This window comes from Desmodus rotundus, chromosome 12 (genome assembly GCF_022682495.2).
Source record: "Desmodus rotundus isolate HL8 chromosome 12, HLdesRot8A.1, whole genome shotgun sequence".
NCBI classification, from domain to species: domain Eukaryota; kingdom Metazoa; phylum Chordata; class Mammalia; order Chiroptera; family Phyllostomidae; genus Desmodus; species Desmodus rotundus.
This window is the reverse complement of record NC_071398.1, coordinates 49,070,625-49,087,047: the sequence shown is the minus strand read 5'-3', so window position 1 is coordinate 49,087,047 and position 16,423 is coordinate 49,070,625. Positions and strand designations below refer to the sequence as shown.

At 49.4% G+C, this 16,423-nt stretch overlaps 1 protein-coding gene across 1 annotated transcript; it reads left to right on the top strand.

Annotated features, from left to right (window-relative positions):
* The first annotated feature begins 11,687 nt into the window (after positions 1–11,687).
* CDC42EP5 (CDC42 effector protein 5) lies at positions 11,688–16,368 on the top strand. Its single transcript, XM_053915074.2, has 3 exons — positions 11,688–11,922; positions 12,136–12,273; positions 15,831–16,368. Exon 3 carries the CDS (start codon positions 15,831–15,833, stop codon positions 16,293–16,295), a length of 465 nt encoding a protein of 154 aa, XP_053771049.1. The 5' UTR covers positions 11,688–11,922; positions 12,136–12,273; the 3' UTR covers positions 16,296–16,368.
* The last annotated feature ends 55 nt before the right edge of the window (positions 16,369–16,423 follow it).

Genomic DNA, 16,423 nt, shown 5'->3' with positions numbered 1-16,423 from the left:
CTGGAAGGCATTTCTAGTGAGATATTTCACAACCAGGTGGAGCCCATGTCCAGACAAAACCCACAGAGTATTAAATCATCAAAGATAGATGATAAATAGATAAATTGATCGATACACGATACGTACATGGATACCTAGACACTCAGATACATAGAGGTATGAATAGTTACATATGTACATAAATGGATACATACATAGATGGATATAGAAATAGTTACACAGGTATTTAGATACATGGATACATAAACAGATCATGAGATACATACATACATAGATAGATGTATATAGAGTTAGTTACATAGATTGTTAGTAACAGAGTTACATAAGCAGATACTGGTATAAAGGTAGTTCATAAACACATACATATTGGGTTGGCCAAAAAGTCTCTTTAGTTTTTTTCCTGTATGATGGCTCTAGTAGTGTGTAGTTGTCTTTAACATTATTAGAAACAATTTTGTTAGATTGTATTGTGACAGCTGTCATATCAACGTGCATTTAAAAAAAAAACTTATCAAAGTTGGTGAATTTGGGGGCAGCCATTTTTATGTTGAAGATGGGAGAAAATACACAATGTTTTCAGCATATTATGCTTTATTATTTCAAGAATTATTTCAAGAATGCAACTGAAATGCAAAAAAAAAAGATTTTTGCAGTATATGGAGAAGGTACTATGACTGATTACATGTGTCAAAAGTGGTTTGCAAAGTTTCTGGGTACTATGGATATTTTGGCCAAATAGTTCTTGGCTGTGGGGCTGTCTTATGCTTTGGAAGATGTTTAGCAGCAGCCCTGGCCTCCACCCACTAGAAGCCAATGGCAGGAAATAGCCAGCTACTCAAAATATCCAAATCAATAAAGTTACTGGTGAAAATGAAAAACGTGTCTTTTATTTTACAGAAAAACCTAAAAGGACTTTTTAACCACATCAATACATACGTACATACATTCATACATACATTATAGTCACATAAATTGATACATACTGATAGCCAGAGAAAAGAGGGAGTGGGCGCTGGGTAGAAGTTGGCAAAAGGGGGGATTGTGAACATCTGTAAGAGTGTCAACAATAAAATTAACGGAAAAAACGAAGAAAATAGTCACATAGAGACAGAGGTGGATATAGAGAAACTGGCACAGACCCTTAGATGCAGAGATTCATACTAATATACACAGAGATGCAGATACTTAGCCACATAAATACATAGAGTTGGACTTAGATACATACCTAGTTACATAAATTGAGAGATACATAGATACTCAGATAGATACACAGACAATACATGCTTTGATACATAGATACATATATAGATGGACAATAGAGGGAGGGGCACTCACTGGCTTGTCATCTGGTCCTCACACACCGAATGTCCCCTCCCACTCCCACACCTTTCCTCCGGCAAACACTTTGGTTTCCCACATGCAAACGGCGAACCATAAAACTCTCTTGAGACCTTCATGCTATTACTGGGGTGCACAGAGAGGAGAGTGGCACCCTGGACGGACCCTCAGTCACCCCCCTCAGGCTCCCCAGGGCAGGTGGCTCCCTGCTCAGTCACAATGCCCTTGTCTCTGTGCCTCTCTGTGTCCTGTGCCCCTGGGCTGTGCTTCCCAGGTGACTCAGTTCTTTCTAAACTAAAAGCCCCTAAGTCTACAGAAGCAAATGCATTAATGAATCAGTCATGTTGTCCAGAGTTTGGTGGGGGTGGGGGTGGTGCTTCATGGAAGGTTGAGTTTGTGAAGAATCAGGTAAGTCCAGGCTGGTGGCTGGATTTCTTTCCAGGTGCTGATGGACACCCCTAGATTCATTTATGGCACAGATCACAGGCACTGTGTGTAGAGAAGGTGGACTTCTAGCCTCTGCCCCTCACAGCATGGAGTCACGTAATTATGACCTCATAGGGGAGAGCCCAGGACCAGGAGGAAGAAACAGGGCAGAATCAGGACCTGGAGGGAAAGGCCTGAGACTTCCTAGGGTAACAGCCCAGGGAGGGGTTGCTGGGCCACAGCACCTGCAGGTCGGCTTCCAGGCAGAGCTGGGGTCATTGGGAAGGGACTTCCTCATTGTCCTAGGTGAGTCAGGTGAGGTCAGACAGAGGTGAAGGAGGTGTCTGCAAGGCCAGCTGTCATGTTCTCCTGGACGGCGTGGGGCTCAGCCTCTCCAAGGGTGCAGATCTGCGGCTCTCCTCAGACCTGGAGCTCAGCCCAGGGGGGACCCAGTCCTGTGGCCCTTGCTGTTCCAGGAGAAGAGCGTCAGCTTGGAGAAGGTGCAATACTGTCTAGCTCCACCATTACTGCCAACGTAACTAATGTTTTAAAATTTTTACCTGATAAACAATTTAGGGTAAAAAAACGATCCTTGGTCCCAACTCCCTAATCTTCCCGGAATCCAGTTCCCCAGACCAGCTCCAAGAAATGAAAGTAAAGCAAATTGCCCTCCGTCACAGGGTTGGGCCTGATCAGCTGATGGCCTGAACAGAACAAAAGACTGACCTGTGGACCTGAACTGCAACACCAGCTCTCTTTGGTCCTTTGCCTGCCAGCCCACCCTTCGGATTTCGTGTTTGCCAGGCTCCAGACTTGTGTGAGCCAATTCCACGAAATAAATCTCTCTGTTTACATGCATCCTACCGGTCTGTCTCTGTGACAAACCTTGACTGGTACAAGGGGTACACGGTGTTTTGTAGGGATGATGAAAATATTTTAGAACTTCATAGAGGCAACGGTTGCATCCAATTGTGAATGTACCAAATGACACTGAATGGTACACTTTTATTTTTTTTATTTATTTTAAAATATATTTTATTGATTATGCTATTACAGTTGTCCCATTTTACCCCCTTCGTTCCCCTTCGCCCTGCACACCCCGTCCCACCCACATTCCCCCCCTATAGTTCATGTCTGTGGGTCACATATATAAGTTTTTTGGCTCCATTTCCTACACCATTCTTACCCTCACCCTGTCTATTTTCTACCTACCATTTATGCTACTTACTCTCTGTACCTTTCCCCCCCTCTCCCCCTCCCGTTCCCCTGTTGATAACCCTCCATGTGTTCTCCATTTCTGTGGTTCTGTTCCTGTTCTAGTTGTTTGCTTAGTTTGCTTTTGTTTTTGTTTAGGTGTGGTTGTTAATAACTGTGAGTTTGCTGTCATTTTTACTGTTCATATTTTTTATCTTCTTTTTCTTAGGTAACTCCCTTTAACATTTCATATAATAAGGGCTTGGTGATGATGAACTCCTTTAACTTGACTTTATCTGAGAAGCACTTTATCTGCCCTTCCATTCTAAATGATAGCTTTGCTGAATAGAGCAATCTTGGACGTAGGTCCTTGCCTTTCATGACTTGGAATACTTCTTTCCAGCCCCTTCTTGCCTGTAAGGTCTCTTTTGAGAAATCAGCTGATAGTTTTATGGGAACTCCTCTATAGCTAACTGTGTCTCTTTCTCCTTGGAAGATTCTCTCCTTATCTTTAATCTTGGATAATGTAATGATGATGTGCCTTGGTGTGTTCCTCCTTGGGTCCAGCTTCTTTGGGACTCTCTGAGCTTCCTGGACTTCCTGGAAGTCTTATTTCATTTGCCAGATTGGGGAAGTTCTCCTTCACTATTTGTTCAAATAAGTTTTCTTGCTCTTCCTCTTGTCCTTCTGACACCCGTATGATTCGGATGTTGGAACGTTTCAAGATGTCCTGGAGGTTCCTAAGCCTCTCCTCATTTTTTTAAATTCTTGTTTCTCCCTTCTTTTCTGGTTGGATGTTTGTTTCTTCCTTCTGGTCCACACCGTTGATTTGAGTCCCAGTTTCCTTCCCATCACTATTGGTTCCCTGTACATTTTCCTTTATTTCACTTAGCACAGCCTTCATTTTTCCATCTAATGTGTGACCAAATTCAACCAATTCTTTGAGCATCCTGATTACCAGTGTTTTGAACTGTGCATCTGATAGGTTGGTTATCTCTTCATCGCTTAGTTGTATTTTTTTAGAGCTTTGATCTGTCCTTTCATTTGGGCCTCTTTTTTTTTTCTTGGCGCATCTGTTATGTAAAGGGGCTGAGCCTTAGGTGTTCGCCAGGGCGGGGCAACCCAGGTCGTTGCTGCGCTGTGACACTGTCTGTGGGGGAGGGTCTGAGAGGGAACAATGGTGCTTGCTCCGCTCTCTGCCGGATATCAATCACTTCCCCCACTACCCACAAGCAAGGTGGGCCCTTCTGGTGCTGATTCCCAGGTGGGTGGGCTTGTGTACGTTGTAGGACCCTGTGGGTCTCTCCAACCAACTCTCCTGTGAGTCTGGGAGTTTCTCCTGCTGCCACCTCAACTCCCACAGGTGTTTTCAGTCAGTGGTTTGGGGCTTTATTTCCCTGCACTGGAACTCTGGGTTGCGAGGTCTATTTTGCTCCCCCTTTGTTTCTCCTGGTTTATCTACCTGAGAATGTGGGACCACTGGGTCCACCAGCCACCGCCTCGCGGGATCCGCCAGCTGCCATCTTATGGGAACATTTCAAGATGTCCTGGAGGTTCCTAAGCCTCTCCTTATTTTTTTTGAGTTATTGTTTCTCCCTTCTTTTCTGGTTGGATGTTTGTTTCTTCCTTCTGGTCCACACCGTTGATTTGAGTCCCAGTTTCCTTCGCATCACTATTGGTTCCCGGTACATTTTCCTTTATTTCACTTAGCATAGCCTTCATTTTTTCATCTAATTTGTGACCAAATTCAAGCAATTCTGTGAGCATCCTGATTACCAGTGTTTTGAACTGTGCATCTGATGGGTTGGCTATCTCTTCATCGCTTAGTTGTATTTTTTCTGGAGTTTTGATCTGTTCTTTCATTTGGGCCTTTTTTTGGGGGGGGGGTCTGGTAGCACGTGTTACGTAGTAGGGGGCGGAGCCTTAGGTATTCACGGGGGCTGGGTAATGCTGGTTGCTGTGCTGTGACGCTGTACACAGGGGAGGGGCCGAGAGGGAACATTTGTGCTTGCTGGGCTCTCCACCAGCTTTCAGCCACTTCCCCCACTACCCACAATCAAATTGGGCCCTTCTGGTGCTGATTCCCAGATGGGTGGTTTGTGTACTTTCTAGGACCCTTTGAGTCTCTCCAACGAATGCCCCTTTAAGGCTGGGAGTTTCTCCCTCTGGAGCCTCAACCCCCACAGGTGTTTTCAGTCAGTGGTTTGAGGCTTTATTTCCCTGAGCTGGAGCTCTGGCTTGCAAGGTCTGTCGCGGGGTCCACCAGCTGCTGCCTTGCTGGCCAACAGCAGCCTTGCCCACTCCACTCCACAATCCGCCGCCTCACTGTGTCTGCCAGCTTCTGCCTTGTCTGCCTATCCTGGTCCTCCAGCCACTGCCTTGCCACGAGTCCTCTCTGTCCAGCTGCCTGTCTCCGCTCCTCCTGTGAGTCTGGATGAATGTTTCTTCTTAATTCCTTGGTTGTCGAACTTCCATACAGTGCGATTTTCTGTCAGTTTTGGTTGTTTTTTGTTTTTAAATTGTTGTTGTACTTCTTTTGGTTGTGCAAGGAGGCCCAGTGTGTCTACCTACACCTCCATCTTGGCTGGAAGTCTGAATGGTACACTTTTAAGTGGTAAATGTTGTGTTTTGTGAACTTTACTGCAATAGGGGGAAAAGTGATGATGTAATATTTGTAAAATAGCACTTCCTTGACATTGTATGAAGGCATTCTTTTTTTTTTAAGGTATTTTATTTATTTATTTTCAGAGAGAGGGGAAGGGAAAGAGAAAGAAGGGAAGAAACATCAATGTGTGGTTGCCTCTCAAGCGCCCCCTCCTGGGGACTTGGACTGCAACCTAGGCATGTGCGCTGACTGGGAATTGAACCGGTGATTCTTTGGTTTGCGGACTGGTGCTCAATCCATTGAGCCACACCAGCCAGGGTAGCATTCTTATTGCACTCACAAGGAACTCTCATAGTGAGTGCACAGAAGACAACATGTGACCAAGCCAAGTCCAGGCTGCTTCCACTTTTGCTTCCTGTCTGCCTGCCCCAGTGCTGAGTAGAAAAGAATTTGTCTTCTCCATATGACAGCATTCTGTGGTCAAGCTGACCCTCATCCACATGTTGAGCTTCCCTGTGTCCTATAAAATTCTGGCTCCTTCTCTTGATGTCCCCAGCACCTCTGGACTTGTATCTAGACACCTTCCCTAATTCACCCATCTGGACCCATCACTAGGAGGGGTGGGGTTGGGGGGCGGGGCAAAAATCTGCCACTGCTGTCCATGGTTCTAATCAGGAGTTTTCTGTGCGAGTCTACTTTCAGCACCATGGTCAGAGTATATGGGGCCATTTTCATTAGCTGAGCCCCCTGCATATAGCCCTCATGAGGGAGTCAAATAAAAAGTATTCAGTCAGAGCAGGAGGGTAAATTAGAAAAATACTAGGAGCCCTGGGTGATGTGGCTCAGTGGATTGAGCACAGGCCTGGGAACCAAACTGTCGTGGTTCAATTCCCAGTCAGGGCATATGCTTGGGTTGCGGGCCAGGTCCCCAGTAGGGGGCGCTCAAGAGGCAACCACACATTGGTGTTTCTCTCCCTCTCTTTTTCCCTCCCTTCCCTGCTCTCTAAAAATAAATAAATAAAATCTTTTTTAAAAAAAACTTCCTGAAATTCTTAAAAAAAGAAAAGAAAAGAAAAGTAACATACTAGGAGACAGCAGTAACTGACATTAATCCAAGCTCCCCTCGCAGCCCATGAATCCTGACTAGGGATAGAAGTTTGGGATATGGGCCTCACACTCAAAATTACAATCTCTGGAACATCCTAGGATGTCCCATAATGTTAGTTCTCCCCTGTTGAGGTCATAACGTCTCTTCCTGGACCAAGTTCAGGTGGCCAGCTATTGGGTGTGACTAAAAGATAGACTGAAGTCACACCAATCTGCTCTCAAACCTACATCTGCCTCTCACTAGCTCTCTGTCCTTGGGAACATCATTTCATCTCTCTGAGGCTCACTTTGTTTTTCTATAAAATGGCAATAACAGTGGTGTCCGCTTGCGAATGTATGTTTGGAGGATCGATGGTCAGCGATTATTACATTCTGGCTCTCAGAGGATCTGGAGCCAGGCCTCCTGGGTCTCATTGTAACGCTGCCTCTTGTTGACTCTGTGACGTAGTGAAAGACAGCCACATGCCTCTGGAGGCATGTGGGTGCCATGTAGAATGAAAATCCTGGCAGGACTTCCTTCATAGGGATTTGGTGAGAATCCAAATAGTTTACACATAAGATGTGTGGACTAAGGCACCTGAATTCAGTTAGCACTCATTCAGGACTGTGAGCTGTTGTTACTATAATTACCATTATCATCATTATTATTTCAATCATTACGTGCCTAGACACGGCCTGATAAACTGTATGCAGGCACGATCGCTGCTTGTATGGATTCTTGTGAGGATCACTGTGGAGAAACTCACCTGAAGCCACGTGGGCAAGAGTTGATGTGACAGGGACTCCAAGTCAAGCCTGTCTGGCACCGATGCACAAGCTCTTGTCATGATCCCACCCGCACAGTTAGTGTCAGGGCAGGAAGAACAAAGGCAGGGACTCCACCACTCCCAGATGGGAGACTGAGGCTTATAGTACTTTGGCCATGAGTTTGCAGCAATTATCTCTTGGAGTTCCTTGTTTCCTCAGCTTTTCTCCTTGTACCAAAGCACCCCTTTCCTTCACAGAACCTGCAACAGGCTCCCAGGAACGTTTCCTTATAGGGTTGGCGGACAAAGGGGGAGGGAACTAGAGATGGTCTGAGCTTTAGGGAGACAAGGTCACAGCCAGATGAGTCAGCTGGAAGGAAGAAGGAGCTGAGACTCATCACAGGGAGCTCCAGAGACAGAACTCAGCTGTTCTCGGAAGTGCTGCAATCCACTCCCTAGTGTGACAGCTTCTCCTGGGGCTCCCTCTATTGGCACAGTCCCCACTTTCTCGCTTTGGCTTTCCTCTCTTTCTCTCTGTGTCTGTCTCTCCCTCTCTTCCTTTCTCCCCCCCCTCCTCCTCCTCCTTCCTCTCCTTCTCTTCCTCCTCACACTCCCAGGACCTGGCCTCTGAGGTCCATGGGGTAGACAGAATGCACCTCTAAGGATGTCTAGGCATGAATCCCTGGGACGCACAAATATGTTGCATCACCTGGCAAAGGGAGTTTGCAGATGTGATTCAAGTTATGAACCCTAAGACAAGGAGGTTATGCTGGCATGATGGTTAATTTAGTGTGTCTGCTTGGCCAGGCTATAGTACCCTGGTCATTCAGCCAAACACTAATCAGGTGTTGCTGTGGAGGCATTGTGTCGGTGTGGTTACACCTACAAGCAATGGACTCTGAATGAAGGAGGTCACCTTTGAGAATGCATGGGCATCATCTGATCAGCTGAAAGAAGAGCAAAATGGAGGTTTTCCTGAGGAAAGGGAAACTCTGCCTAGAGATTTTGCATCTACTCCTGCCTGCCTGAGACTCCATAGTATGCCCCATGGAGCTGGGGTTCACTGGCACCTAGCACCTCAAAACCCAATTCCTTGATATAAATCATATATGCATGGGTGTGTATATATTACATAGATATAGATAGCTGATTACCAAGTAATACATTAATACATATCCATCACCTTATAAATATATATTTTAACTAGATAGATATCTCAATATATATGGAGATATATGTGTGTATATGTATGTCTCCTCTTGGCTCTGTTTCCCTGGAGAACCCTGACTCATACACCTGTTATCCAGGTGGGTCCAATGTAATCAATGAGCCCTAAAAGCAGAGCATCTTCTCTGGCTGGAGGAGCCTCCCCAGCAGACCAGCCCCAGCTGATGAACAGCAAGAGCCAAGGACTTCAGTCCCTGGGCTACAATAACTGAATTCAGCCAGCACCTGAATGAGCTGGGAGGAGGACAGTCCCAAGTAAGGGCGCTGACATCCTGATTTCGGCTTAGAGAGACCCGAAGGAGCCACCCCGACTCTGCCCTACAGAAACTGAGGTAATAGACGTGGATGGGTTGTGGTCATCGGTTATGGAAGCAGAGGAAAATGAATAGCACAGCCCATGGCCCCCCTCTCTTTCTTGCAACCCTCATCCCTTTTGGTTCCCAAGTCCAAGTGAATCTGCCTCCCAAATATCCCTTTCATCCATATCTTCCTCTCCATTTTTGGACCCCTGCCCTAACTCAGCCCCCCTCCTGGGGTTGTAGAGTGAGGTGAAAACAAAAACAAAAAGAAAAAAAAAATCAAGGGCCCTTGGCTGGTGTGGCTCAGTGGATTGAGTGCGGGCCTGTGAACCAAAGGGTTGCCAGTTCTATTCCCAGTCAGGGCGCATGCCTGGGTTGCAGGCCAGGTCCTCAGTAGGGGGCACATGAGAGTCAACCACACATTGATGTTTCTCTCCCTCTCTTTCTCCCTCCCTTCCCCCTCTCTAAAAATTAATAAAAAAATCTTTAAAAAAATATCAAGGGAGCACCAAAGATTCAGTCACCATGATGCACAACATTGTAATGTAACAAATGAATAAATGCAACAAAAAGAATGAATAGCACATCCATAAGGAACAAAGTATCAGCATTTTAACAGGATCAAATGAAATATCAACAAAGTAACCATGTGGGGGCTAGGTGGGGTGGTGGTGGAGGGATTGAGCAAAAAAGAAAACAGAGAGAGAGAGAGAGAGAGAGAGAGAGAGAGAGAGAGAGAGAGAGAGAGAGAGGGAGGGAGAGAGAAGCCCATGGACAGGAATATCAGTGTGGTGATTGCCTGGGGAGTGGGAGGGGGTGGATGGAAGGGAGGGAGGAGGGTATGGGGGATAAATGGTGATGGAAGGAGACTTGACTTGGTGCGTGGTGAACACACAATACAGAGTACAGGTGGTGTGTTGTGGAACTGTGCATCTGAAACCTATATAATTTTGTTAATCTGTGTCAACCCAGGAAATTCAACTTTTTAAAAAAAAGTAACCGTGTGAGTGACTTTTCCTTTTTCCTCAGGCTCCAATCACAACCCTGATCCTGTCTTCATTTGAAGTTTTGATATTTTTTTTCATTACAGATCGTTTTGCAATCCTTTTTAAAATATTGCATTAACCTGGCTGGTGTGACTCAGTGGATTGCGCACTGACCTGCCAACCAAAGGATCGCCGGTTCGATTCCCAGTCAGGGTACATGCCTGGGTTGTGGGCCAGGTCCCCAGGAAGGGGTGTGCCAGAGGCAATCACACATTGATGTTTCTCCTCCTCTCTTTCTCCCTCCCTTCCTCTCTGTCTAACAATAAATAATAAAATCTTTTAAAAAAATAAAATATTGCATCAAAATATTATTTATCTTAAAACGTCTATCCACACAGTGGAATATTATTCAGCTATAAAAAGAATGAAGCACCGATACCACGTATCGGGTGAGTCCATGTGTACGACGTGTCCAAAACAAGCCAATCCACAGAGATGGAACACAGTTTAATGGCTGCCGGGGCGGGGTAGGGGGGTGGGAGGGGGAGGATGGGGAGTGACTGCTAATGGATTTGGGGTTTCCTTTTGGGGCGATGAGAATGTTCTGGAACTGGATAATGATGGTGGTTGCACCACGCAGGGAATGTACCAAACAAATGCCACATTTAAATGGTTGATTTTATTTTATGTGAATGTAACATCAATAAAAATCAGTTAACACAAACCTGTGGTGTAAATCTATGGTTTATCCCGGTTACTCAGTTTTGGGTGACCACCCCCCACTCTCCACCTTAAATTTTACTCTGGTTGCAAGTCCCAACCTTGCTCCAGCCCCGGGAGGGAACTTGCCACCCCCTGCGTCTGGCTGAGGTACTAGTTCCACACAGCCTCCAGTTCGAGTCTCCGCTCCCACAGGCTTTCGAGCTGGTCTTCCCAGACAAACCAGGCAAAGGGAATTCCACCCACACCTTAAGGCCCCGTGCTCCACCTGGCTTCCGACATGCTCTAAGTATTCCTCCTCCTCTCCTCGCTTTACAAACTTCCACTCTTCCTTTGCGTTTATTCAAGCAACACATCCTCGCTATCTGTTAAACTGACTCTTTTTCTCAAGCCCCACAACTCCACCCCCAGCTCACAACTGACTCAGCCTTCTACGGGCCCCCTGCCTCCCTCTCCCGCTGAGCGGGCCTCCTCCGGGGCTCTGCCTCCATGCCCTCCAGCCAGCCTCTTTCCGTGGGACTCTGCCGTCCCTCCAGGTCAGGCCCTGCCTCACACTGGCCCCTGAGGGATCTTCGTAACACCCAAATCTGACCTTCTTCTTGTCACCTCTAGGCACAGGCTCTCAGACTGATGCAATGACCTGTCTATGGGTGACCAGTTTCAGGCAGGGACATTCAGCCAGGAGGCTCCAGGGCAGAGTCAGCGCTGCGCGTGGAAGACCACCTCCACCGTCCCTGCCTGTTCCTCTCTCTCTCTCTCTCTCTCTCTGTCTCTGTCTCTCTCCCTCCCTCCCTCTCTCTCTCTCTCTCTCTCTCCCTCCCTCCCTCCCTCCCTCCCTCCCTCAATCCCCACACACACTCTCCCAACAGCTGCAATCTGGAAGAAATTACTCTCCTAAACAGCCAGACTTCCCCAGTTTCAGGAAATTCCAAGCTGGGCAGGGGGAGGGGCCGGGCTGGGGGCGCGCCTAGTGCATCCCCCACCCCCTTGTGCGTGTCCTCCGGAGCACACCCAGTCCCGGCCTCCTCCCGCCCCCACACTCAGCCCGGAGAGGCCTCAGCTTTTGCACCGTTGCTTTCCAGTCTTTTAAAAATCCTAGAGGCAAACTTTTGGTGGGGGGGGGGCGGTGGTGTGGAATAAGGAAGGCTGGGCGGGGCTTGTGCCTTAACCCTGTCTGCCCCAGACGGTCTGCGCTGGCCTGAGCGGTGACTCTGCACCCGTTTGGGCTCCTACCATGGCCCCCGAGAGGGGCTGACACTTCAGTTGGGGTGCAGGTAAAGAAGGGACCGACGCCAGGGGTGGGGCCCAGACTTTTGGGTCTGAGCCGGGGAGGGGCTGGGACCCCTGACTCCCGGGCTGAGGGAGGAAGAGCTGGGAGCAGGACTCCTGGGGCCTGAGAGCCAAGGGGCCTGAGGAGCTGGCGCCGTGGACCCGGATGCCTGGGTCCAGATCCCCTTCCAGGCTCCGCATGACACTCCCTTTGGCAGGTGAGATCGGGCCGGAGGAAGGAGGAAGACGGCACGGGCCTGGGAACCGGAGGCCGAGGCGGGCTCCGAACCCAGGACGCGGCGTCCCAGCTTGAGCCGAGCCTGAGCGCGCCGGATCCGATCGACGAGGACCCCGAGGTAAGCGAGGAGCAATGGTGGCCGGGGGCCCCCCAGTCAGGTCCGGAGGGAAGCGGGACCGACGGCCAGACAGACGGCGGCGGCTGAAGCCAGGGCCGCAGCCACGTGGCCGCAGGAAGCGCGCCCTGCTGTCCGCACCGCCGGGGTCTTTCCAGCCAGGGTCTCCCTGCCCCGCCTCGCCCCCTGTCCCACGGAGCTGGGAACCAGTCGGGCCGGATCTGGAGCGGGTTGTTATTTCCGTCCTGGCGGGGCTGGGGCCGGGAGGGGACAGAGGAGAACCAGCTGTGACTCCCCCACCCCCCACTCGCCTTTGCAGCTGGAGCGCGCAGGAAGGGGAGCGGGCGGACCGGGGGCGGGAAGCCGGCCGCAGCCCGGGGCACCCGGGGCAGGCGACGCGGGTCCCATCCTGGCTCCTGCCACTCTGCCCGCTTCAACGTTGGTCACAAACAACGGCCCTTCTGTGGGAGCCTGGGCTGAGTGACGGACTTTCTGTGATCGTGACCTCACTGCATGCAGCGCACAGCTCTGCTGGAGGGAGGTTAGAATCTCTATTTAAGAGGAGGAGAGGCTCCCAGAAGTGGAGTGGCACACCCCAAAACCTCACATCTGGTAGAAGAGGGGGCATTCCGAAACACAGCAACAAACAGACAAACAAAACAAAAGCCATTTCTATCATTGTCCTCATCTGGAATGAAAAAAGAAAGAAAGAAAGAAAACGGAAAAAGAGAACAAAACAAATGCGGTAGATGGGTGTAGGAAACCCCGGGCTTTTATAGCAAATCAAAACGTCATTTTTTCCGTGGGGATGCACGCCGCCTGTCCTATCTGAGGAGGGCATTGGCCACCTGATGTCATCCTCACACTCTGCTGGCACCCAAAGCCAGCCCTCAACACTGCTGTTGTGTGACCCAGGGCAAGTGTCCCCCCCCCCCCCCGCCCCACGCCTCAGCCACCACAGCTGGAGCACAGACCTGATAACCTGGGTCTCCCCCTGCCTGGGATGATTGGAGTATTACTTGAGTTCACCCATCTGTGTGGCCCAGAATGAGCGCTTAGGAGATAAAACATCAGCACCCTGAGAGTGCTTTGCGGCCACCCCTTGCACGCAGGCATTTAAAAAAAAATCATTGATTTGAGAGAGAGAGAGAAATGTGGATCTGAGAGAGAAACAAGATTGGTTGCCCCTCCCTCGCCCAACTGAAGGTCGGACCCATAACTTAGGTATGTGCCCTGACCCAGGATTGGACCGCAATTCTTTGGTATATGAGACGATGCTCCAACCAACTGAATCACCTGGGCCAGGGCTGCATGTGGGTATTCTGATTCCCGTTTTTGGCAAGTAAACGGAGGTTTAGCGCTGAGGAAGTTGGTTCAGGTTCCTACAGAAAGGCAATAAATAGCAGGCCAGGTGTGTTTTATTAATGTCAGGAACCAAGACCTTAAGGTGCTGCCAGGTGCTGGAAAATGGCGGTGACGTCACCTGATAGGGCAATAGGAGGGTGGGCCGAGGGGTGAGCCAGGGCTGAGCAGGGAGAAACTGTGCCCAAGAGCTGCCCAGGGTGTGGCATCTGTGCAAAAGAGCAAGAGATGGTAGTAGTGGTACCTCTGGAGTCCCACAGAGCTGGCTTTGTAACCTTGGGCAGGTCACATACCCTCTCTGAGGTCCTTTTCCTCGTCTGGAATAAGGTGGCGCTGAGCATGTATTGAGCACTTGCTGTGTGTGCTGGGTACTGTGCTAAGGCTGTCATGGGTAACATCTCACCTATCCTGGCCAAGGGACTAAGAAGTATCATGTGAGTATCATTCCATTTTCAAGATGAGGCAGTGAGGCCAGAAAGGTTGAGTCACTCACCCAAAGCCACACAGCAATGGGCACAAGCAGATGCAAGTCTGAGCAGCTGGCTGTCTGAGTTGGGCTGTTTTCACTTGTTAGCTCACAGCAGGGTAATAATGGGCCCTGAGAGAGGATTTATTTGAACTGTGAATTGAGATTCACTCATGAGTGGAGGTCAGCATTTAAAAAATAAATAAAATAGATTAGAATCAAAAATATTCAAGCGTCTAGCATGTTAAAATAGTTAGACTTGTTTTGCACATTTTTTTCGCCTTATACAGAGGGCAGGGGGAGAGGTCTGGTGATTGTTTGCCTGGGCCGCAATAAAAATATATTTATTCATCGAGGTTGAGGTCAGAGAAGGCTGAGAAACACTGAAGAACTGGTGAATCAAGACTGGTTTTCCCAGAGAAATAAACGTGTGTGTGTGTGTGTGTGTGTGTGATAGAGGGCTATTCTCATAACATGTCCACCTACGATGATTTTAAGGTTTTTTGGCTCTACTTTTCCCCACCTTATCACTAATATTTCCCAGGGTGCTCGTTACTAAAAGAACAATGCTGGCTGCTTTGCCTTCCTCCGAGGAATCGGTCAGATCTAAATCTTCCACTGAGATTGTGTGGGAACACTTGCTGCCCCCCGCCCCCCAACACTAGCACTACCAATTGGCCAGCACCCTTACAAATACAGTTTTCCAGGTAGTTTTCTCTGAGCAAGGAAGCTGGTGACGTTTTATCCGTTTTGCAGATAGGAGACAGGCAGAGAGAGGTCACGTCCTGTGTCTCGGTTCATACAGCTGGTGAAGGGCGGGGCCTCATTTCAAATAGAAAGAAAATCGTTCGTTGTAACAGTGACTGATAACACAAAGGCACAAGGTTGCCAAGGGCCCTCCCAGAAATTTCATAAGAACAGCCAAGTTCCAGGATGTGGGCAAAGGATCACAGGCATTTCCCTGTAACATGTACCCTGTATGGCCAGGGGACACCTAGCTTAGTTCATAAGCTGCCAGCTTCACACTTACGCCATTTGGTCAATTTTTTAACATAGGCAAATTTGCCTTGTTAATACTCTCTTACAAAAAGTAAAATGTTATATTGTCTCTTTTAATATAAAATACTTTTAATTGGCCAAAGGGCCTGTATACAGACTCCCAGACCCTCCCTAAGTCTCCCCAGTCAGAATCTGCAAGCAGGCCCCTTCATTTTGATGAAATTGTATTTTAGGGCTGTGTTGGTATAAAGACAAATATAATCCAGATATTTAGAAGTAGGTCCAACATTTCAGCATTTTCCCAGGGCCTCAGGAAGTGTGTGGGCCTTAGGCACCTTGCCTACTGCCCTATTGGGTGAAGTCAGCCCTGCTGTTCAGGGACTTGGATGTGTGAAGAGCTAGGGATTCGGTCAAGTTTGGGAAGCATTGTGAGGAGCTGGGGTTGCTCGTTGCCTGGCCTCTAGGAACCTCAAAAATTGGTTCTTAGTGGAATCAGCACAGTGTGGTGGTCGTGGGCAGACCTAAGGTTGAATCTGAGACGTGAATCAAGTAGCTGAGGCCTCAGGGCCTCTGGGAGCCTCAGTTTCCCCCACATGTAAAGTGGGAGTAAACCTCCCACCATCATCCTGTCCCCATTGGGGTGGGGGGGCTGGCTAGACCCAGGGCTTGGGGTACCATTCGCATAGGGGTCCATTCTGAATGGAGGCCGTGCTGACCCACCCCTACCCTGCAGATGCCGGTGCTGAAGCAGCTGGGCCCCGCGCAACCCAAGAAGCGGTCAGAGCGCGGCACCCTCTCCATCTCCGCGCCGCTCGGCGACTTCCGGCACACGCTGCATGTGGGGCGCGGTGGCGATGCCTTCGGGGATACGTCGTTTCTAAGCCGCCACGGTGGGGGATCGCCCGCCGAGCCCCGGGCGCCGCCTGCAGGGGCCCCGCGTTCCACACCCCCGCACGCCGTGCCGCAGCTGCCACCGCCGCCGGCTCTCCGCACGCCGGCTCCCGCCGACCCGCTGTTGTCCTTCCACCTGGATCTGGGCCCCTCGATGCTGGATGCAGTGCTGGGTGTCATGGACGCGGATCGCCCAGGGGCCGCGGCTGCCAAGCCCGAGGGGGACCCCGGGTCCGGGCCTCAGCACCCCAGGGCTCGCTGCCGCCCTGACGCGGATCTCGAGCTGGAGGAGGTCATCGGCCTGTAGGCAGTGGGTTCCCCGCGCTCTTGCCGTCCCACACCCCACTTCTTTATACATAAATGGCCAAGGTCTGTGCCTCGGTTCTGTCTGTTCAATGTGGACGTGGGAAAGGGGAGTGATGGAGTTCTCCCCTT

Bases quoted from the DNA above. Each gene is read 5' to 3' on its own strand.
- CDC42EP5 (XM_053915074.2), top strand. From the start codon at position 15,831: ATGCCGGTGCTGAAGCAGCTGGGCCCCGCGCAACCCAAGAAGCGGTCA.